General features: G+C 35.8%; 1 protein-coding gene across 9 annotated transcripts in view; it reads left to right on the top strand.

Moving 5' to 3' along the window:
• The first annotated feature begins 691 nt into the window (after nt 1–691).
• LOC129921599 (A disintegrin and metalloproteinase with thrombospondin motifs 16-like) overlaps nt 692–24,494 on the top strand; it is a 41,609-nt gene continuing 17,806 nt past the window's right edge. For 2 of the 9 annotated variants that reach the window (XR_008778482.1, XM_056032604.1), the window contains exons 1-2: nt 21,255–22,299; nt 23,190–23,360. Coding sequence is in view for 7 of the 9 variants with exons in the window: in XM_056032604.1 (XP_055888579.1) it covers nt 22,238–22,299; nt 23,190–23,360 (233 nt within the window). In the remaining 2 variants the exon portion in view is untranslated. Of the gene's footprint in view, nt 790–16,675; nt 16,726–19,343; nt 19,468–20,658; nt 20,996–21,245; nt 22,300–23,189; nt 23,361–24,494 lie in introns of those variants that run through there. The other 7 variants (XM_056032605.1, XM_056032606.1, XM_056032607.1 and 4 more) reach the window with 7 other exon arrangements.

Here is a 24,494-nt window from a genome sequence, read left to right as displayed (position 1 = left end):
CTGACAGAGCATCTTAATGTACACATAAAGTTGGAAAAAGCAAGAAATTTGTTTGGAATGTTTTCAATCACACAACAGTTACCCCTTCCCTCCCCCATTCGGCTAGTGTTTCCTATGGAAATATCCGATACAGTTTGAGATCAACAGACATAGCTCGTATAGAGTAACATATTCAAATATTTATCAGTTATTGAACTAAAGCCGCCCTCGATATTCATTTTCACTCCACCCACATTTAACTCTTTCTCTCCGTTTTTATTTGTCTTCATTTTGCTCATTACTATTTCACTTCCCTGTTATGACCAAGCTTCAATAGCTTTGTTGTTTGTTATCAGAAAAAGTTGTATCTGGTACAGAATTAAAGGGAATAGCATGCTCTTTTTATTTAACACAAAATCAAGTTTATAAAATTAAACATTAATTTAATTTAATTAGGTCAAATCAACGATGGTATCGTCGATTAGGAGAGAAAGAGTTAATCATTGTTATTATTCATAAGAACTTTATAAAAATCATTTAATGGATGTCATAGTAACAGCTCTTATATATCGTCATGTAAATTTAAGCCTTATTTTTTCTTCACAGTTATGCTTCAATATGAGGCGTTTGAGTCACTGGAGATCAAATGCCTGACAAAGTCAATGTAACTTTTAGCACAGAAACAAAATCTCTAACCAAACTTAATCTCCGACGCTCGCGCATTTTAACCTCGATATTCCTTTGTATAGTTTGGACACCGACCAGGAAGGAATTTTCCATAGGCATAAAGTGAAAACCAGACCCAAAAAGGTACAAACAGTACATTTTAAATTATTTTTTTTAAAGAAATAGTTCCAATAGTCAACATACAAATTACAATGAAGAAAAACTTATTGTGCGAAACTTACTAAAACGAATATGATTGTGTTGCGAGCAAGTGTCTGGAGTAATGCACCCCTAAATTATTGTTTACATGTCCAGTGGTTAAGTGTGGGATTTAGGAAATTTAAGCATTGGAATATTTGACACCGGACATTAAGGAACCCGGTAATTTATCGACCCAGAAATTTAGGTACCGGTAAATTAGGGATAGTTTATCATTAGAATAGTTTCTTGATTTCATTCAAAAAAAAAATTCATATCAACAGTGAAAAATACACTCACACACACACACACAAGACCGGCTGCTCGAGTAAAATGTACAAACATCGGCATACCATTCCACACGCTTAACACACGCAAAAAAAAATAAAAAAAAATAGATAACTCAATTGCTCAACAAGACTACTGCTATTAACTCTTTCTCTTCGTAATTATTTTCCTCGTTTTGATAGTATTATTCGTTTTGCTCATTTTTACGTAATTTCACTATACTGTTTTGTTTAAACTTCAAAAACTTAACTGTCACCACCTCAAAGTTGGTGCCATAGAGTAGAAACCCTAATTCTGTATTGTGTATGTTAATTCCATATTGTGAATCTTATTCACAACCCATGTTGCACTAAGGTGAACACTTTTGACCTTAGGTGAACCAGAGAGTTAAAGGCAGTCAGTCCACATAGAGATCTTGTAGCAAGCACTTGTATTGAGTCACTTAAGATATAAGCAGTAGAGTTAGATGTTTAAAGTAGTTGGTTATAGAATAAGTACTAAGTTGTGATATTCGTATATTACTGTTGGATTAATACTGACCATTCCTGGGTCGAATTGTATGGTGTATTCACTATGTGGTGTTATATTAAACTTATTGTATCTGCTACACCCAGCGTCATTTCATTATTCAGTGATTTGTAACAAGAACCCAATGTCACCACCACGCCTACATTGATAACCACAGCCACATTCATAACATATAAAATAAACCGGTGACATTTATGGTGTCAGAAGTGTCCAAAGTGCAAGTCATTTATTGTCAGAAAATGACATCTTTGGTGTCAGAATAGTGTCAGAAGTGCCAGCAAACATTTATAGTGTCAAAAGTGTCAGCAAACAGTATTTATAGTGTCAGAAGTGCCAGCAACGACATTTATGGTGTCTGAGGTACTTCAAGATTGAACTTTACATGAATTGCAACTAATCCAGAATTTATTAATTTTTTTGACTACACACTTGGTATCTAGATCTACTACTACATGTCACATTGACCTGCCATGACACAGTTACCATTAGCAAGCTATTTTTTCATCTGTGATGAACTGAACAATTTGAACTGTTCCTGTCTGAGCTGTATTTTCAACTTTTCCAGTTGACTACTGTCCTAAGTGTCATTTATCTGGAAGCCTGATTTATGTGGTTGTACTTTTACACCAGTTGAGATAGCTTTAGGAGCACAGCATTGTTCAAAGTTACTTTTTAACATCCTAAGCGAAAGAGATCAAACATGATATGCTGAGACAACCTGGATACTACAGCCTGTGTGGGTGAAACTAGACAACCGTGATACTACAACCGGTGTGGGTGAAAATCTAGTACTACAAGTCATTCAAGTCATCGTTTGAAGACAGCTGATATATGGTCAGTCGAAGTAGCTGACATATTCAAGAATCATCTACATCGAGTGTTCGTCATAATTCTAATGACACACTCCTATTGTCGCTGTCTAACAGCACATTTAATAAGAGAGCGCTCTCACTCTTAGACCTCTCTTGTCGTCACTACCTAAGGTCATTTTTAGTTATTTATATTTGTTTCAGCAACTGTACGAAACAGTGGATTACTTATGAACTGTAACATTGTACTGTGGATTTAACAAGTGGATTACTTATGAACTGTACCATTGTGCTGTGGATTTAACAAGTGGATTACTTATGAACTGTAACATTGTACTGTGGATTTAACAAGTGGATTACTTATGAACTGTGGATTTAACAAGTGGATTACTTATGAACTGTAACATTGTACTGTGGATTTAACAAGTGGATTACTTATGAACTGTGGATTTAACAAGTGGATTACTTATGAACTGTACTATTGTGCTGTGGATTTAACAAGTGGATTACTTATGAACTGTACCGTTGTGCTGCGGATTTAGAAAGTGGATTACATATGAACTGTACCGTGGACATATTTTATGTGGAGCATCACCGGAACTTTATGTACAAGTCAAGCATCAAGTGAATATTTAAGGGAAGTAACTTTAATTACCCTTAGTATTATCAATATTGATTAGTTCTCTTTGAACTACACCACAATTTTTTTCATTGTTTACATTAGTATTTATAGATACATTTGACTTTAGGGACTAAATTTAATTATCTATTGAGTCTGAGCATTTATATTTTTTTTTCAAGTAAGCATCCAGGTATTGGTAGGGACTCTTTAGATAAAGTAAATACTTGATCGTATAGCTGTATTAGTTAAGTTTGTATTTCGTCAAGTATCTATCATATTGTTAAACTCTTGTATTGATATTGTCTTGTTTACATTTGTTGAATTTTCTTTTGCGTCATAGTTATTACTCATTGTAATTCTTTTGTCTACTATTTCTACTATCTGTAATGTCTCTTTAAAGCAGACTGTTTAGTATCTATAGTGTATTTATGTTTGTCTAATTACTTATTAATATATATTTATTTTACTTCTTATTTCAACCTATTTTTTATTATTATCAACACTACACTACACACTTGATACACTATGGGATATATTTTGATTTGAGATTGACAAGATTTATATTGTATATACTCTTCAAACACATTCAACTATTTTGATACTATTGATACATTGATCACTATTTATCAGACTAATAAGGCTCACATAATTGTGAATTACTTGTTGCAATAAATTTTTACATTGCAAGTGGAGATACTAAAAATACATAATCACATAATTGATCAGTAAAGTATTACATTACGAACTAGACAAAGTACCAAGAATAACTTAAGATACCTCATAACCTCAATTGTTTCGCACAAAATATATATCTACTATTACCTGTAATTACTATTTGAGCAATAATAAGTATTTATTGTACAATATTCATTTACAACTACCTTTTTGTGTACACATATCTATTAATAAACTATATTACTAATTTGAATCTTTGAAAATGGCTGAGTATGAAAAACTAATAGAGATAGTGGATAAACTAAAGTTAAAAGAAGATGATAGAGCTGCATTCATTAAAATTGAAATAGACAGAATTAGAGTAGAAAAAGACAAGCAACGGGAAGAAAGGCTACATGAAAGAAGACTGAGAGAGAAAGAACAAGAAAACTTAGAGAAAGAAAAAGAACGCCAGCATGAAATAAAATTAAAAGAACATGAAGAAAAAATGGCCAAGCTAGCAAAAGAAAATAAAGACAATTCAGCAAGTCAAACTTCATCTCATCATCAGTATCATAGCAAATTTAGGAACTTTGACCCAAAAGAAGACACATTGGAAAATTTCATTATTCAATTTGAATACATCTGTCAAACAGCAAATATGAATAGTGCACAAATGGCTCAACAACTTCTAGCTAACCTAAGAGGTGAACCACTAAACATCATCGACACACTAACTATGGAGCAAAGAAAAGACTACAACACAGTAAAACAAAGACTTATTGAACATTTTGGCAAGACGGAGGAGCACTATCGAAAACTTTTTAGGGAAATAAAACTAGCAAAGAATACAGATTTAAAAAGAACAATACATGACATGCGCCAGAACATGACAAAGTGGCTACAACTTGCAAACTGCAACTTAGATGACCCCAAACAGATATTAGATTTCTTTCTCATTGAGAATGTGCTAATTAATGTTACAGATGCAGCATTCTCATTCCTAAAGGAGAGAAAAATAAAAAATGAAGTTGAATTGATATCAAACTTAACAACATACAAGGACTCCCACCCAAACATCACCATTGACAAAAGGGAATTGTACAATGTAGCTGCAACAGTGACAGAAAACCATCCAAGAACTACAAATAAATTTAAATATGCCAAGAGCATACAATGTTTTTTCTGTGGCATATTGGGTCACACCAAAGCAGAGTGCAGAAAGAGAATGGCATCAGAAAAACAGCAACATGTAAATAGAAACCATAAATATGGAAGAGATAACAGAACTTTCCAGAGCTTCAGTCCTAACTACAATAGATCCTATCAACAACAATATAACAGAAGAACATGGCAAAGCTACAGTCCAACTAACAGTAGATCACATCAAACAAACAGAAGATGGCAAAACAACAGAATGTCTAGAAGAGATCATTTTCAAGATGGACAACATACTTACCACAATAACAATCATACCAGACAAAACATGGCAGCTGTAGCAACTGAAAGACCAATAGAATATGAAACAGTAGCATATATACAAACAAAATTAGCCAAATTAAAAGTGTATCCTGCCTATGTGGATGGCATTAAGGTATATGCATTACGTGACAGCGGCTGCACCTCAATCATTGTGAAGAAATCACTAGTAAAACCTGAACAGATCCTAAAAGACAAGGTCACACTGACTTATGCAAATAAAGACTTATGGGAAGTATGTGAAACAGCATTAGTTTTCATTGAATCACCATGGTTCACTGGTCAATACAAAGCCATAGTAATGAACAACCCAGCTGAAGAACTAATTATAGGGAACATAGAGAATATAGTTGAACTATCAGAAGAAGCCTTAGTAAAATGGGCCAATAGTGTAAAACAAGAAAACATTGAGTTAGCATCAACTACTAATTCACATGATTACAACAATGTCAGTATACATGAAGGAACTAAAGATAATCAGTCAATTACAAATAAAATAGATGTAGAATGTCAAACTCATTTGCTAACAGAAGCATCTAAACTAAATAAAGATTGCCAAACAATTAACACACAAACAAATGATAGTGAAATACAAACAGATGAAATACAAATAGATGATAAAGATAAAGCTGAAAAACAAGAAATACAAAATGACATTAACACTAACTCACGTAAAGTAATAATAACAGAAGAAATATTAGCCTTGACATTTAAAAATAGCAAACAGATAGAAGTATATGATCTAGAAGTCAATTATCAGGATGTTGTATGCATAGTTGATGAAGAATCCACAATCACTTTTGTAGAGCCCAATTTAGTAGAAAAAGAAGATTATTTGAATGATATAGCCATTGTAACCTTACCAAACTCTAGAAAGATAGAATGTAAAACTGCCATTGCTGAAATCAAATCACCATTTATAAAAGGGAAAATAAAAGTTGTAGTACTTGAAAATACTATCAGTCCAGTAATTATTGGATCTTATCCAAAAGTTAAAGTGCATCAAAAGCCAGTAATACATAAAACAATATGGTTTTATGACCTATCTGATTGTGATTTCCAGAAAGAAATTTTTCAAATAGTACAAGATATAACTTGTGATTTTGGATATAAAAAAGTTTGGAAACATCCAGAACTTGGAGAGTCAATGTGGGTACAAATAAAAAACTTTGGCCATTACAAAGAGTTATTACATAAAATATACGGAACACCAATTAAGGGACTCACAATTAACATCAGTGTTGTTGACTTAATACATCGCATCTGGTAAACATTGAGCATTATTCTGTAAACATTGAGCATTATTCTGTAAACATTGAGCATTATTTTGTAAACATTGAGTACTATTTGTAAACATTGAACTAGAACTAAGACTTCATTTTTTAAACTCTATTTGTAAACAAACTTTGGAATTTGATTACTACATTGTAACCAACATTTTTTCACATTCTTTTGTCAACAAGAATAACATTTTTGTACTCAACAATGTAAACAAACATTGAATTTTTTCCAAACTTATTCAGTACCTAGCTTAATTTTTTTCCATACAATGTAAACATTATTTTTTCCCATTGTATTGAGAACAACTGTGACAAATTTTTTTCTACAGCTATTGTAAACAAGATTGGAATTTTTTTACTATGTCATTTATCACAATTATATAACTTAGTCACATTTTTCAATACTATTGAAAAAGGAGATTGATTCATAATGTAACTTATTTATTCAATGTCAATTAGTGTAATGAAATATTGACATACACTTGTATTTTTTTGAAAACATTTTTGTCAAACTATTCTTATGGAATATATTTTTTTGTATTGATGTAAACAAGAAGATTGTTGTACAAACTTTTTGATATTTCAAGTACTGAAAGAGACACTTGATATTATTTTTTAAATTGGACTTGCATTTTTTTTCACAACAGATTAAAATAAATACAACTAAACCATTATGATGTTATGCTTGTATGTATATGCTTGAACAAATTAATGTAAACTCAAAGATTGTATCACAACTGACACATTTTCTCAGTTGAAGTTTTTCGACAAAGATTTTTTGAACTTTGTACAAAATAATTATTTGATAAACAATGTAACATTAAACTTTTGCCATTACTAGCTACAAATTATTTGAACTGTCATATAGAGAAATACTTAATTGAAACATAAGGTGCATGTAACAAGAACTATGAAGGATACTTATTACTTTGATTTCATGTTGATACTTTTGAGCAAACAATATTTTGATACTTGAATTATACATATTTACTTGTGTAATATTAATGCACAACAATTTTTTATGGAGATGTCAAACCTCATATTGAAGTAAACAGGTACATTGAATTTGTAACAATGATCATTAAACAATTTGATGTTGAATTTTGACACATATTTTGAATTTTTCTATACTTATCACTTACATATTGAGACTTACTTGTAACATTTTCTACATGATATGTACATATTGTACTATTGGTGTCAAAAAACCAGACTTCTAACATTGCTATAGTGTCAAAGATTTTTTTATAAATAGATATTGTGAATAAAAACTTGTATTAATTTTTCACATTGTGACATAGGAGATTGTCATTGAAATTTTTGTCACACTTTGCACATATTATTATGAAAAAGACTTGTAAATATTGAACACATTTGAACATTGATGTATATATTAGAACTACATGTAAAGAATTATTTGAGAGGTTAAGTATTTGACTCAGAGAATTATTTGAATTGCCTTACAAGAATATGATGAATTAGAGAATTTTGCCCTTGTATGAATTTTTTTGATTCAGCAAATATTTTGTGTAACACTGTCATATTATATATTTTATTGCAAGTTTGTAGTTCTATTTGAACTCTGCAATTGTACATTTGATAGACCCCAAGAATTCCAATTGATCCTACTTATGATAATTATGTCGTCAAGCTAAAAAAAATTTCTTCAAAATTTTTTTCAAAAGGGGGGTGATAGGTAATGTCACCACCTCAAAGTTGGTGCCATAGAGTAGAAACCCTAATTCTGTATTGTGTATGTTAATTCCATATTGTGAATCTTATTCACAACCCATGTTGCACTAAGGTGAACACTTTTGACCTTAGGTGAACCAGAGAGTTAAAGGCAGTCAGTCCACATAGAGATCTTGTAGCAAGCACTTGTATTGAGTCACTTAAGATATAAGCAGTAGAGTTAGATGTTTAAAGTAGTTGGTTATAGAATAAGTACTAAGTTGTGATATTCGTATATTACTGTTGGATTAATACTGACCATTCCTGGGTCGAATTGTATGGTGTATTCACTATGTGGTGTTATATTAAACTTATTGTATCTGCTACACCCAGCGTCATTTCATTATTCAGTGATTTGTAACAAGAACCCAATGTCACCACCACGCCTACATTGATAACCACAGCCACATTCATAACATATAAAATAAACCGGTGACATTAACGTTTCTGTTTGTTATCAGAAAATGTTGTATTTGGTATCAAAATGCTCTTTTAACATAACACATATTAAAGCTTATAAATCTAAAAATCAATTTAGCTTAATAGGGATCAAATCAACACTGGCACCGTCAATTAGGAGAAAGAGTTAAAGCTTCCTCCAGTCGCGAGACGACTTTTGGACGTCTGATAGAAATGTGAAGAACGCCTGTGCATTAGAGATGGTTGGAATGACATCGCCTCCCTCTCCATGCAGCTGTTCTGGTACAGCTGCGTCGCAGGTTAAAGGCAGGTGCTGGTACAGCTGCGTCGCAGGTTAAAGGCAGGTGCTGGTACAGCTGCGTCGCAGGTTAAAGGCAGGTGCTGGTACAGCTGCGTCGCAGGTTAAAGTCAGGTGCTGGTACAGCTGCGTCGCAGGTTAAAGGCAGGTGCTGGTACAGCTGCGTCGCAGGTTAAGGTCAGCGACTCTCTGATTTTTTCCTCATGGTTGATTTTCTAAGCCTTTACCAAGTTTGGATATCACAACAAAATTAATGTGTATGATTTAGTTGGCCACGGGGAATTCGCCCCACAGTGTTTATTATGTGTATTTCATTAAAAATGTTTTTTTATTATTATAGCTTTTATATAGCGCTACTTTCATGCTTATAGCATGCTCAGAGCGTCCAATCTCATTTGTGAGCCAGAGGGGGTATATATTTATAGCTTTTATATAGCGCTACTTTCATGCTTATAGCATGCTCAGAGCGCTTTGGTCCAATCTCATTTGTGGACCAGTGGGGGGGAGGGGTATCTAGGAGTTGGTTTTCCGTGCTGCCTTTAGGCGCTCAGTAAACACAACTCTGCCCGAGTCGGGTGTCGAACCTCGAGCCCCCTTCTAGGTAGCCAAGCCAAGCCAAGCCAAGTGCACTTGGCCTCTCGACCACGCTTCCAATGTTATTCTGTTCATATTTGTACGTTGTTCATTAGAACACAGTATATCGCCCTGTTTTTTTTTCAATAAAAATCCAGATCTTACAAATGGAAAGGTAATCAAATTACTATGATCAATTCATTTTTTTCATGAAAATGAAGCCTCTCTTGTATCTAACATATTTTAAACATCCTACAGCTAACAAGAAAGGTTTCTGTAGACATAAAATGAATATAATTGATTATAACTTAATTAGCTACAATAGCGGAGTCGTTAGTGGGGTCATGAGTTCGAATCCTGGTGAACTTATGGATCCAGAGTACTTCTCTCATCTCACTCAAGTTTAATCTGTGCCTAATATTAGCTGGATAGAGTAAAAGCATTTGGTCGTTCGGCTGGCCACACAACGCTCTCATTCACTGTCGACCACAGCAACAGTTAAATTTTGCATCTACTCTATCTCTGGGAGTTCAATTTTTATTAATTTTTTTTTTTGTGGAAACAATAGACCACATTCTTTATGAATGTCGCGTTCTGCATAAAGGGAGATCGGGACAAGGATTTGAAAGAGAACTGGTTCATGTGCGGTGTGCGGCTTTTGGTCTGTCCTCGTACGGGGACAAGGCGACCTTAGAACTTACTGACCGCTTCCTTTCACGTGCTCTAAACGAGTTATCTTAGCATGGTTCATTACTAATACAGTTTCTGATTCGGTTGCGCTGGTCTATGATGCCCGTGTAGGCGGGTACCCTGCCTCAACGTGGCACTCGGATGGAAACGATCGCTAGCGGAAGGGATTAAAAAAAAATGAGTTTCATCACAAGATTCATGTGGGTGTGTCTAAGAGAATGCGAGAGATTTCTCATTGCATATTGCGGAGTTGTTGTTTATAAATATATATCAATTGCTTGGATTAGACTGTAGAATTTTTTTAAAAACTTTCTAAGGCAGCGGTTCTCAACCTTTTAAGCTCGGTGACCCCTTTTTACAATCCCCCACTCTGCCACGACCCCCCCCACACACACACCTACACACAGCAATAGAAGAATAGACAATAACAATCCATATTTTCGATGGTCTTAGGCGACCCCTGGCAAGTCGTTAATCGACCCCCAAGGGGGTCGCGACCCACAGGCTGAGAACCCCTGTTCTAAGGCCTGTGTCAATTTTTTTAGGCCTGAAAGTTTTAAAGTTTCATCAATTTAATTTGAGAGTTACGATGTATGCATAGTAAATTAGACCTTCTTGCTTCTTAAGTTAACATAACATGTAGATGATTGGAGGTGCTTATAAGAAAAACAATATTGAATTTGTTTAGAGTTAATATTTTTAAACCCCATTCAATAAAATAAACGTTTCAGCAATGACAAATATTTCCATCAAACACAATTAACTTGTTGAAATCATAGAAGTAGTTTTAAAAAAAACAACTTGACTAACAAAAAATATCCGAGCACAGTGATTTAAGAATAAGCATCATTGACTTTGCTAATAACTAACCAATGACTTCTATTTACTGACCAAAGACTTTACTAATTACTGACCAATGACTTTACTAAGTATTGGCCAATTACTTAACAAAGACTTTATTCATTACTGACCAATGACTATACTAATTACTGACCAATGACTTAACTAATTACTGACCTATAAACCGAAATCTAAATCTATAAATATAGTACCACAAAAAAAATGTTGGTAATGTTTTGTTTTACATGTTTCGCATGTTCCCTCATATGTTCTGAAGATAATTCTATCCTATCCCAAATTATAGTGAGTGCTGGTCTATTCCGCGGTTAATCTACTCTATTGTTTTCTTTAGTTCTTCCGGATAGAGAGGAATTGACATTTGTTAGCTCAAAAGTGATTTATTTATGTATTCTATCTTGGTCCAGAATGTCTAGTTTTTTTTTATTGCCTTCGTTTTTAATATGTGCTGTTCTTCATTGAAGAGCCTTACAAATTGTTTGCATTTTTTTTTCTTTTCGAATAAATACCTAACAATAAAGAGTAACCGATTTTTCCCCAGACGGTCGCTTCTTCAAGTTTTATAGACAGGGACGCTAGTTACGATGAGATGAATGCGGACACAGCGATAGATAATCTACAAGCGTTTAACATATAGGCTCCGGGAGTAGCATCGTTGGCATTTATGATCACGTGATGCTGTTAACAGGGTAAGAATTACCCTACATTACTTAGTAGCCCCGCCCCCCCCCCCAAACTAAAAAAAAAAAGAAAAAGCCGCTAATAGTCTTGCATGGTTGGTCCGGCCCTTGTTTAAGCCCCCCCCCCATCCCCCCAAAAAAAAAAAAAAACTAGAAAGATATTTTAAAAATCTGATATTATGATATTTTAAATATTACAAAGTTCTAGTGCAATGGCTTTTTAAAAATCTTTTGAAAAAATACTGCTACGAATCTCCACTATCCAGACTCTCTGCAGACTGCACCACACGACACAACGAACTTAAAGAACCTCACAACTCAAAGCTCCTAAGTATTAGTAACAGTTTAATTTCAAATACATCACAATTGGCGACAACATTAACACAGAGTAAACAAATCTCTCTTATATAGCGTCTCAACTGGCCTTCTCGAACCTTCTTGACCACTTCAGTTGATCACTTCCGCCGTGACCTGCGTGCGTAATATTTACAACACTGGTCCTTGCCGAACTGGCGAGTATTGTCGCTGGTCACGGTTGACTGGGGCGATTTGGGTAGGCTAAAAACACATACAGTTACGACCACCTGTGTCACCACCGAGTTTCAAACAATACCTTTTTTTTTAAATTAATGATGCAAGTTGTTTTTTTCGCATAAATATACTCTTTTGAAAACAATTCATCAATTAAAGACACATAAAGGCACATTTTTTATTCCATATGAAAGTTTGTACAAGTGCTCCCTCTTCCCTATTGCTATTAGAGGAAGTATGGGCTGCCTTAATCAGCCAGGAAAACCAACGACTTGGCATATTTTAAGTGACTTATAAACATGTACGACTAGATTGATACATGAATACGCGTAAAATCTTATCATCTTCTCTATTGAAGTAACGTCTTTGATTTATAAGAAAATTAATACATCCTTGCCTTTCTTAAGTCGTAGAACGACTGTGGTTTATCTCGTAGAACGACTGTGGTTTATCTCGTAGAACGACTGTGGTTTATCTCGTAGAACGACTGTGGTTTATTGTGGTTTATCTCGTAGAACGACTGTGGTTTATCTCGTAGAACGACTGTGGTTTATTGTGGTTTATCTCGTAGAACGACTGTGGTTTATTGTGGTTTATCTCGTAGAACGACTGTGGTTTATTGTGGTTTATCTCGTAGAACGACTGTGGTTTATCTCGTAGAACGACTGTGGTTTATTGTGGTTTATCTCGTAGAACGACTGTGGTTTATCTCGTAGAATGACTGTGGTTCATCTCACTGCTGACACCTATTCTCTAGACTAATTTCTATGATGATGAATACAAGAATGTAAGGGAAATTATATTAAAAGGAAAAAATATTTGTTTGTATATGCTGAGTAACATTTATCCATACAATTTAGCTATTAGTTGAAAAAAAATGTCATAAATTATATATTTCATTTGGTTTTCCTGATCAGTATCTCGCTGATCTTGGCATCTGAACAAACGTCGAATCCAGACCTTGTTGGTGAGTTTGCTAGTACTCGATTCTCTCCGTGAGACTCAGCTTTTGTTAAACGCTTGAGTGCAGAATTCAAGTTGACATCCTCAGGACTGTGCAAGTTCACATCATTCGTAGGCTTCCTGTCGTGGAAGCTACATTCGTAGGCTTCCTGTCGTGGAAGCTACATTCGTAGGAATTGCTATCACAAACAGCGCTAATATCACTAGCGTCTCGGTTAAGTAAAGGATCGTATCTCTTTTTGACATGGTAGCCATCATGGTACCTATCGGTTTCTCTGTCTTGTTAAGCATGGTACCTATCGGTTTATCTGTCTTGTTATACATGGCACCTATTGATTCATCTGTCTTGTTAAGCATGGTACCAATCAGTTCATCTGTGTTGTTAAGCATGGTACCAATCGGTTCATCTGTCTTGTTAAGCATGGTACCAATCGGTTCATCTGTCTTGTTAAGCATGGTACCTATCGGTTTATCTGTCTTGTTAAGCTTGGTTTCTGTCAGTTCATCTGTCTTGTTATACATGGCACCTACTGATTCATCTGTCTTGTTAAGCATAGTTCCTATTAGTTCATCTGTCTTGTTAAGCATGGTTCCTGTCAAATCATCTGTCTTGTAAAGCATGGTACCTATCAGTTCATCTGTCTTGTTAAGCATGGTACCTATCAGTTCATCTGTCTTGTTAAGCATGGTACCAATCAGTTCATCTGTCTTGTTAAGTATGTTACCTATCAGTTCATCTGTCTTGTTAAGTATGGTACCTATCAGTTCATCTGTCTTGTTAAGCATGGTACCAATCAGTTCATCTGTCTTGCTAAGCATGGTACGGTACCTATAAGTTTATATGTCCTGTTAAGCATGGTACCAATCAGTTCATCTGTCTTGTTAAGCATGGTTCCTATCAGTTTATCTGTCTTGTTAAGCACGGTACCAATCAGTTCATCTGTCTTGCTAAGCATGGTACCTATAAGTTTATATGTCCTGTTAAGCATGGCACCAATCAGTTCATCTGTCTTGTTAAGCATGGTTCCTATCAGTTCATCTGTCTTGTTAAGCATGGTACCTATCAGTTCATCTGTCTTGTTAAGCATGGTACCAATCAGTTCATCTGTCTTGTTAAGTATGGTACCTATCAGTTCATCTGTCTTGTTAAGTATGGTACCTATCAGTTCATCTGTCTTGTTAAGCATGGTACCAATCAGTTCATCTGTCTTGCTAAGCATGGTACCTATAAGTTTATATGTCCTGTTAAGCATGGTACCAATCAGTTCATCTGTCTTGTTAAGCATGGTTCCTATCAGTTCATCTGTCTTGTTAAGCATGGTTCCTATCAGGTCATCTGTCTTGTTAAGCATGGTACCTATCAGTTCATCTGTCTTGTTAAGCATGGTACCTATCGGTTTATCTGTCTTGTTAAGCATGGTTCATATCAGTTCATCTGTCTTGTTAAGCATGGTTCCTATCAGTTCATCTGTCTTGTTAAGTATGGTACCAATCAGTTCATCTGTCTTGTTAAGCATGGTTCCTATCAGTTCATCTGTCTTGTTAAGCATGGTACCAATCAGTTCATCTGTCTTGTTAAGCATGGTTCCTATCAGTTCATCTGTCTTGTTAAGCATGGTACCAATCAGTTCATCTGTCTTGTTAAGCATGGTTCCTATCAGTTCATCTGTCTTGTTTAGCATGGTTCCTATCAGTTCATCTGTCTTGTTAAGCATGGTACCAATCAGTTCATCTGTGCTGTTAAGCATGGTACCAATCAGTTCATCTGTCTTGTTAAGCATGGTACCAATCGGTTCATCTGTCTTGTTAAGCATGGTACCTATCGGTTTATCTGTCTTGTTAAGCTTGGTTTCTGTCAGTTCATCTGTCTTGTTATACATGGCACCTACTGATTCATCTGTCTTGTTAAGCATAGTTCCTATTAGTTCATCTGTCTTGTTAAGCATGGTTCCTGTCAAATCATCTGTCTTGTTAAGCATGGTACCTATCAGTTCATCTGTCTTGTTAAGCATGGTACCAATCAGTTCATCTGTCTTGTTAAGCATGGTACCAATCAGTTCATCTGTCTTGTTAAGTATGTTACCTATCAGTTCATCTGTCTTGTTAAGTATGGTACCTATCAGTTCATCTGTCTTGTTAAGCATGGTACCAATCAGTTCATCTGTCTTGCTAAGCATGGTACCTATAAGTTTATATGTCCTGTTAAGCATGGTACCAATCAGTTCATCTGTCTTGTTAAGCATGGTTCCTATCAGTTTATTTGTCTTGTTAAGCACGGTACCAATCAGTTCATCTGTCTTGCTAAGCATGGTACCTATAAGTTTATATGTCCTGTTAAGCATGGCACCAATCAGTTCATCTGTCTTGTTAAGCATGGTTCCTATCAGTTCATCTGTCTTGTTAAGCATGGTACCTATCAGTTCATCTGTCTTGTTAAGCATGGTACCAATCAGTTCATCTGTCTTGTTAAGTATGGTACCTATCAGTTCATCTGTCTTGTTAAGTATGGTACCTATCAGTTCATCTGTCTTGTTAAGCATGGTACCAATCAGTTCATCTGTCTTGCTAAGCATGGTACCTATAAGTTTATATGTCCTGTTAAGCATGGTACCAATCAGTTCATCTGTCTTGTTAAGCATGGTTCCTATAAGTTCATCTGTCTTGTTAAGCATGGTTCCTATCAGTTCATCTGTCTTGTTAAGCATGGTTCCTATCAGTTCATCTGTCTTTTTAAGCATGGTACCAATCAGTTCATCTGTCTTTTTAAGCATGGTACCAATCGGTTCATCTGTCTTGTTAAGCATGGTACCAATCGGTTCATCTGTCTTGTTAAGCATGGTACCAATCATTTCATCTGTCTTGTTAAGCATGGTACCTATAAGTTTATATGTCCTGTTAAGCATGGTTCCAATCAGTTCATCCGTCTTGTTAAGTATGGTACCTATAGATTCACCTGTCTTGCTAAGCATGGTACATTTATCCATATCTCAAGTTAAATTTTAACTATGGTACAGAACCCCAACCCGTCATGGGTACGCCCATGCGTGCACTATTCATACCACTATAATTCGCCCTCACAAACACATTCCTAGCACCAGTACGGAGTGCCGGCACCTTTTTCAATTTTGGGGTTAAAATTATTACTTTTCTTGTATTTTAATGTTTATTAATTATTTATTAGTAGTTAAAGTTAGGCACTCGATCATTGAGTACTGGCACCAATTTTATTTTTACAAAAAAGCACTGTATATCGGGTTAGGGTCCGACTTGATCCGAGATTGGGCGTATCAGTAATAGAATGTACAAACTTTTTACAAGGCAGACAGAATGAGTTGATATAAGCTTTGTAAAAATAGAGTCATTTAAATTCAGTTCAGTACATTGAACATTAATAACGAACAATATAGCATCCATTCTTTTCATTACAGTTATAACCTCTTTACAGTGGACGGTAATAATAGTAAACAAGATACCTTAGGTAAGTGCTCTCTTTTCGGGTTAATGTCTTTTGACAGTACTTCAAAGTGATAGGCCTACCTCAGCTCATGATCATACTTCCTTCCAGAATCTTGTTTGACAATTGATTTGTTACAACAGCTTAATATGTTTTTTTTTTAATTTAATGGTTTTTTTTTTTTTACGAACCAGATACGATGTGAGTGTATGTATTATACGCTTAACACTTTTTTATTAAAATGTAAACTGTTTCACATGTTTTGGATGTTTCTTCAGAGTTGAAGATAATTTACTTCCTAGTCCAAACCTCCCGCAGGAGGACGGGGGATGGCAGCGGGCAGGCTAGGAACCCTGGACCATCGAGACAACGGAACGACAGTCCGGCGAGCATACCGCACGAGCAGGCAGCCATGTAGTGGGAAACTAGGTCGTAACGCTGAGGTCATATTTTAAAAGTATTTCCTTTTTCTTACTAAAAGTTCTCAATGTCTTCGTCTCTTTGTTTTGACTGATGACTTCATTAGACCGTGATTCAAGATTCGCAGTGAAATAACAAATCGAACAAGTAAAATTTAAGTTGTTTTTAAATGAAGTCTTCACTAATGAAGCCGTTTGATGGTCTATGATTTCTCATTTAATCAATTTCCTGTCGTCCTTATCATTGGAACGAGTCTTTCTTCTAAGTCTAAGCTTTACACATTCAAGTTCTTCTATTCACAATTCAGCTCAAGATTTCTACTTTGAGCATCTTTGCAAGATGTTCATGAACGTCTCTTTTATGTTGTTCATTTACGTGTCCTCTTTAGTGTTCACTTTTTAAAGCTGGTCAGACATCTTGAGTTATCACTTTTCTTGCCTCCAGGGCTGGCCTTAGATAAATCGAGGCCCTAGGGGAACTGAATTTGGTGGCACTAAAGCTGGTCAGACATCTTGAGTTATCACTTTTCTTGCCTCCAGGGCCGGCCTTAGATAAATCGAGGCCCTAGGGGAACTGCATTTGGTGGCACTAAAGCTGGTCAGACATCTTGAGTTATCACTTTTCTTGCCTCCAGGGCCGGCCTTAGATAAATCGAGGCCCTAGGGGAACTGCATTTGGTGGCACTAAATGAAATGTGAACTACTGGCCCGAATTGCACTCCACAGCAGCACTTTCAGAACATATAATAATATGCGAACTGATTACTCCATATGTCCCCCAGAGAGCCCTGCGCTCAATGGACTCAACGCTTTTAGTGGTGCCACGTTTCTCCCTCAAAAGCTACGGTCTGAGGGTTTTTTCAGTGCACGGACCTAAGGTTTGGAACTCACTCCCTAGTGATCTAACACAGACAACATGCTACACCATTTTTAAGAAGAACATTAAGACTTATCTGTTTAAAACTTTTTTAGATTAGTTTGTCATTGTAGCTGTCGTGTTTGTGTTTGTAATGTTATTACAGCGCATGGAGCCTACATTTTGTTTGTTAACAGCGCTTTATAAATAAAATTGTTATTATGTAAAGGCAAAGTATTAGCCCTCGACAACAAATCAGACTGATACGCTCCCTTGTCATGGCCGCATTTGTATTGTGAGTCTTGGACGTTGACGAGGAGGATCCTAACAATGGAATAGAGATGCTACAGAAGGATCCTAGGTATCATATTCAAAGACTGCATCACAAACCAAGAGATAAGAGACAGGGTTACCGCAACGATTGGACCCCATGATGACCTGCTAACTAGCGTTAAAAAATTTATATTCATATTAAAAAATCATCGGGGCTCGCAAAGTCCTTCCTTTAGGGAACAGTACCAATAAAAAAAAAGAAGAAGAGGCAGACAGAGAAAGCGATGGGAGGACAACATAAAAGAATTGACGGGCCTGTCATTGAAAGAGGTTCTAAAGCAAAAGACATAGAGAAATGGAGAAAGACTGTCGACGAATCTTGCATGGTGCCCCAACGGTCCAACAGACTAAGGAATAGGTAAAGGTAAAAAGTAAATGAAAAAAAGCAATATTTCACTTGGATACGAAACCCAGTTGCAGCCTTCATATTTTGTTACATCTAGTGTCGACAAATCCTTTTTTTTTTTGTAGAGTGTTCTTGAGTTATAGATAGATTTAGGAAATTTAATGAGTAGCAATATAGGAACCATACGTGTAGTTTGACAAAGACAGAAACTACAAGATTAGAGATACTCTAAGAATAGTGACAAGAGAGACACTCAAGTTAGTAGAGCGGAAGACATTGGTCCATGTAAATAAATCTGTTCAACTTATTAACACTTTTGTTTTTAATCCTTTGAGAGCGCCTGAGAAGCCGAGCATGAGGATTGAGTGATCTAAGTAGGAGCATAACTGTCTATTTAAGTTTCCTTTTCGTATTCGGCTCCTGTGGGTTAGGCCTTCTTCTGTCAGCTTTATTCTCCCATGCCAGTTAGGGCAAAATGGAATCTGATTTAATTTAATATGTTATAATTATTCAGTAATATTATACTAATATTATTATTTCAAATAGGTAAAAAAAAACACTCATGATATCACAATTTACTTATCCATTTAGTTATGACTTGCTTACAAATCTGAAAGAACATATCCAAACCATATCCAGGACAAATCCTTAACCTATGTTCTAATAACGGAATCCTAATTTCTCTCAGGGATTGCTTTTGGTGAAACAATGTGCCGAACAAACGGGAAGAGCTCTTCTGTGATAGAAGATCGCCAAGAAGATCGCTATTCTATCTCTACTTCTCAAACGGTAGCACATGAACTGGCACATGGGTAATCCTTTGCTATTTAGTTTGTTGGAAGGCATTAATGCTGCTATAAGGAAACTCGCAACAATTTGTCCAGATTCAGCGACATGTCTAAAGTGAATCAAGCTGTTGTGTCACAACAGACGGTGGCCTACTTAAACATCGAGACGTATATAAGATTAGGGTATATCTTATTCCCCATTTCACTTTCTTGTAGCCATCGACGATGTCATAAAAATACATTAAACGGGCTGCATTCGGATTTCAATCGAGTTGGATTTTGCAGACGACATAGCATTACTTTGAAATACAATTTAATGTATACTCGAGATGACGGATAAAGACGCCCTCAAAGTTATGCATATTGGGTGCAGGTTACCCAATACACCCATAAGCATTGGTTATACAGATCTTGAACAAATAGAAAAGTTAACCAAGCCTATTTAGAAGGTGTTATCTCAAGCGATAAAGATCATATCATGGTGTTGCATGTCGGATTTAAAAATTAAGGCCTATCTGAATAAACAAAATTAATTAGCCTGGAGATTAAAATCCAGCTTCTCAATACAATCATTGTCCCAGCGGCCCCCACGCTTCGAGACGTGAAAGGCTGAAACGAGGCTGAGTAGATGGCTGAGAAAGATACTAGGAATAACATACTGAGATAATGTACCCAATAGAGAAATATTTTCCCCTACAGGCCGTCTAAGGAAAGTGGCGACTGAATGTCGATTGACATTTGTGAGACATATCACATTAGACAAGACGAAACACGTTTACCAAAGTCAGACTTAAAGATGAAAGCCGAAAAGAGGAACGCAAAAACATGTCTAGCATGGCCTCACACTTTTTTAGAAGTCCTGAATTCCGTGGAGCCAGCTGGGAAAGGGCTGTGGATAGAGCTTGCAGCCCTATACGTCGAATGAGGCGTTTCAGTCTATGTGTTTCTGAACAGTTTAAAATAAACAATGCTAGGTTTGCCACTCAACTGGTTAGATTAGATGATTAGAGTGCCTTAATCTCACTCGTAGTGTTCCGGGACGAAGCGTTTTTCTACATTTCTGAGCTTCAGAAACTCTTTTCCTGGTGTCTACAAGAAATTATTTTTCTCAAATTCAAGGTATTAATGTTTTAGTTTTAAAAGTTGCATTTTACTCACTTGGGTTTCATCCCCTGGTGGGTGTCACCAGGTGCGGACCGCACACCTCTAGTGACGCCACTGCGCTTAACCACTCAACCACCGCGTCTACTTAATTAGACTTATAAACAAATGGGCTAATAGCAAAAATAAAGGAGATGTGTTACATAGATTAGCTGATACGCCTAGCGATAGTGTTAAAAGTTTTGTTTCGTTGGGTACGTCAGCTGTGGGGAGAGGGGTGTTATGCTCTTCCGCATTGTATAGTACTTGAAAATGTAACTAAGTCCAACTGGAGGTAACACTGAACTCAATACTGGAACAGATAACACCAACGAAAGGCCAACAATCGATACATTGAGTCGACGCTGGTGTTAAAACAGCAAACACTTTGAATACTTAAGGTGGATCTAAGGTTAGAGAATAGTAAGAAATGACCAAAATATCACTTTTTCATTCTCATCCTATTTCTATTGTACAACCATTTCTCTATCAAATTCAGTTTATTTGAGGCAAGTATTCTTTCTAGAAGTATTTTAAAATAATTTTTGTATTAGGTGGGGTAGTGTTTGTTTACCTTAGCAACGACCATAAGCAGGTAAATATTTTTGTTTTTGTTTTTTTGTAAATAATACTTTTTAATTATTTTCTAATGAAGTTAAAATGCAATATGCTTATAGATATAAAGGAAGTAGCTAAGGGAATGTACTCTATTACTTCACTGTCCCAGTCAACAAAAGCATGTTTATTTTCTGTTGGATTTTGTGTAATTTCTAGCAACATTTTTTCTTTTGGATTGCTGCTGGTGAAAGACACTTTTGTATATTTTGATATTTAGATCTATATTCATATTGCATTTTTATTTGTGTAACAATAATGGCCAATAAGCATAATAAAAGGCAAAGTTGTGGTAGAAAAAGAAAATTTCGTGGGAATAAATACACCAAGTCTGCAAAGTCTACAAGTAGTACAAGTGTGAAGTGATGATCATGGACAAGTTGGTGAACAACAAGAGACACATCAAGCTGCTTCACCTAATGTAGATATTTCATCTGAATCAAGTTTATCAGATAATCCACTGGATTGTAATATCTTTTTAAACCTAGCATGTTTTAATAATTTCTTGGCAAGTTACTTGATATGTCCTAAATGCTTCAACTATTCTCTAAATTTGTTTTTGAATGAAAGCGCAAGAATTGGATTTTGTCAGGAACTAATTGTGAAATGCACTTCAGCTGACTGCTCATTTGAAGAAAGCTTTAGATCTTCTAAAGAAAATAGAGATGGTCAAAAAAGAGGATTTAGGGAAATAAATCTCAGAATGGTATCATTTGTAAGATCCATTGGTCCAGGTCACAATGCACTCTTGAATTTTTGTCAACACACAAACAGTCCACCTCCTATTTCTGAAACATCTTATCAATCTGTAATGCATACCATAGGCCTTGCATCTAAGAAAGTTGCAGAAGAAAGTATGGAAAAGGCTGCAAGGGAAGTGAAAGAAAAGGTTGGAATCAGCAACGAAGAAGGCATCACTAAGACTAAGACTAAGACTAAGACTAAGACTAAGACTAAGACTAAGACTGCTTTATTGATCCTTACGGAAATTTGTTGTGATCACTGACTGCGGTGTGAGCGGTGTGAGCGTTGATGGGACATGGCAGCGTCGAGGGCACTTGAGCCATCATGGCGTTGTTACAGCCATATCAATAGAAACAGGTAAATGTTTAGACGCAGAAATTCTTACAAATAGCTGTAGACTTTGCACAAAATGGTCTAGTAAGAAAGGAACAGCTGATTATGATAAGTGGATTACCAAACACCAATGTAAAGTAAATCATGTTGGTAGTTCAGGGGAACCGTCCGATGTCCTCTATTGCTAGCTGTCTATATAATTCTTCTTATTCTTACTGTAAAGAAGAAAGCGTCTTGATTCTAAAGCGTCGCTTAGAGAGTTCTTGTTTTTTAACTATCTTTCACGTCACTTGTCACTAAGTACAACTTTCCCCTTATTCCCGAAACAAATAACTAAATCCTAATCATGTCATAACAGGGGGAACTGCTGTGGGGAGAGGGAGAAACTACTGTGTCGGTGACATCGGTGGCATTCATTATCATTTTTATGAGATTATTCCTCATTCCATATGCTAGGACAAATTTGTACAAAATCTCCTTCTTCCCTAGCGCTATTAGAGCATGGAATGGGTTGCCTGAGCTAGCCAGGAAAACTAGTGACTTGGCGGAGTTTAGGTCATTGGTTAATATCCATGACTAAATGCATGACGCGTAGGACGTAATCATCTTTTTTGAAGTAACGTCTGTATCATATAAGATAAGATTCATAGTCGCAATTCACTGTCCTTTACATTGTTTAATTTATCATGAAATTCTTCAATAAAGAATTTTGCTATTACTTTAGTTCGCCTACCCGAGCAGTATTAGATTCAATTAAAAGCCTCCTGTAGGTTATGGCGGGCAGGAGACTTTGATTTTGTAATATATGGAGCGGGGAGTATACCACAAAGCAGCCATGTGAGGCAGGAAAAGACAAGACTTTCTTAAACAACCATACTAGGAAATTAAACTAGTTAATTTATTACAATTTGCAGCCTCTCAGCACGTCACGACGGAGAAAACAATCTCTGCAACGCTTCAGAGAGATACATTATGGGTTCTCCTGATGCGGAAAAAAAGCCTGGGACAGAGTATAATCCATGGCTGTTCTATCCCTGCAGTGTCAGTTACTTTACCAGCTTTTTGAAGAAAAAATTGAGCTCCAGGTTGGTTTCTACATTGTTATGAAAACATTTATTTGTTGTTGTTTCAACTCAAGATCTGCATGTGGCTGTTGAAATTTGGTGGTGCCTCGAAAAAAACATGTAAATCGACCACCGGCGGAAAATGGTTATGTCTGCGCTGGTTGTGGCAAAGTATGTAGGTCGCAGATGGGGCTGTTTAGCCACGGAAAATACTGCATTCTTATAAATATTCAGAGTCGAAGACATGCCTTATTATTTACAAAGCTTGTATCAACTCCCTGTGTCTGTCTAGTGAAACGTGTGTACATGTTAATTCTCACGTACTCAATCTTGGAAAAAAAAAACTGAAATTTTGCACAATTTCTTTTATCTGCCAGTACAAGAATCAAATAAAAAAAAACCCAATTAGTTAGTTAATTATTGTTTATGAATTGTTGGTTTTTTTTTTTTTTGGTATCTCGAGCAAGGGAAAGAAATTTCACTTGACTGATAAGCTGAATTATTATTATTTGTAGAGAGAAAATTTTGTAAATAACTGTAAAATCCATTTTTATAGGCATATCTCAGGCAGAGGGGTTACCGTATTGGCTTGAGGAGGCTGAGGAGACCTCGAGTTTGAACTCAGGCTGCTCATTTTTTTTTACAAATACATTTAAAACGATCACCCAGATACTCCCTTTTTTCTTCCCCAATCCCTTTTCCAACTGGTGCAGACACGTGATAGGATCATAGCGTATTAAAAACCTAAACGCTAAACAAAAACAGTTCTTGAAAATATTTCTAATCGCGCATATTTATTATTGTTTGTCTAGAATCAAGATAGGCCCCTTATGTTATAAATTTAATTACATGACTAATCCAAACTAATTGATATTTTATAACTAGATTTAATACTTTTTTAAATATTATTTTTATTTTGCTTGTTATTAGGTTATATTTGAGTTTGAGACTGTCTTTTCAATTTTATAAGCTGAAAAACGGACATTTTTAAATAGTATTCGGCATCTGTAAGCATGCTTTCATTATGACACTTAGTTTAGTTTCGAGGCGCACTTCAGTAGACGGACTTTAAAACGCCACATTTTAGTGACGCCCTTGTTAGTGAGTTTGATATTACTGATGTAGACTTTTAGTTTAGTGGCTGGCTCGACTGTG

Source organism: Biomphalaria glabrata, chromosome 6 (assembly GCF_947242115.1).
Source record: "Biomphalaria glabrata chromosome 6, xgBioGlab47.1, whole genome shotgun sequence".
NCBI classification, from domain to species: Eukaryota; Metazoa; Mollusca; class Gastropoda; family Planorbidae; genus Biomphalaria; species Biomphalaria glabrata.
This window is presented reverse-complemented; position numbering and strand designations above follow the sequence as displayed.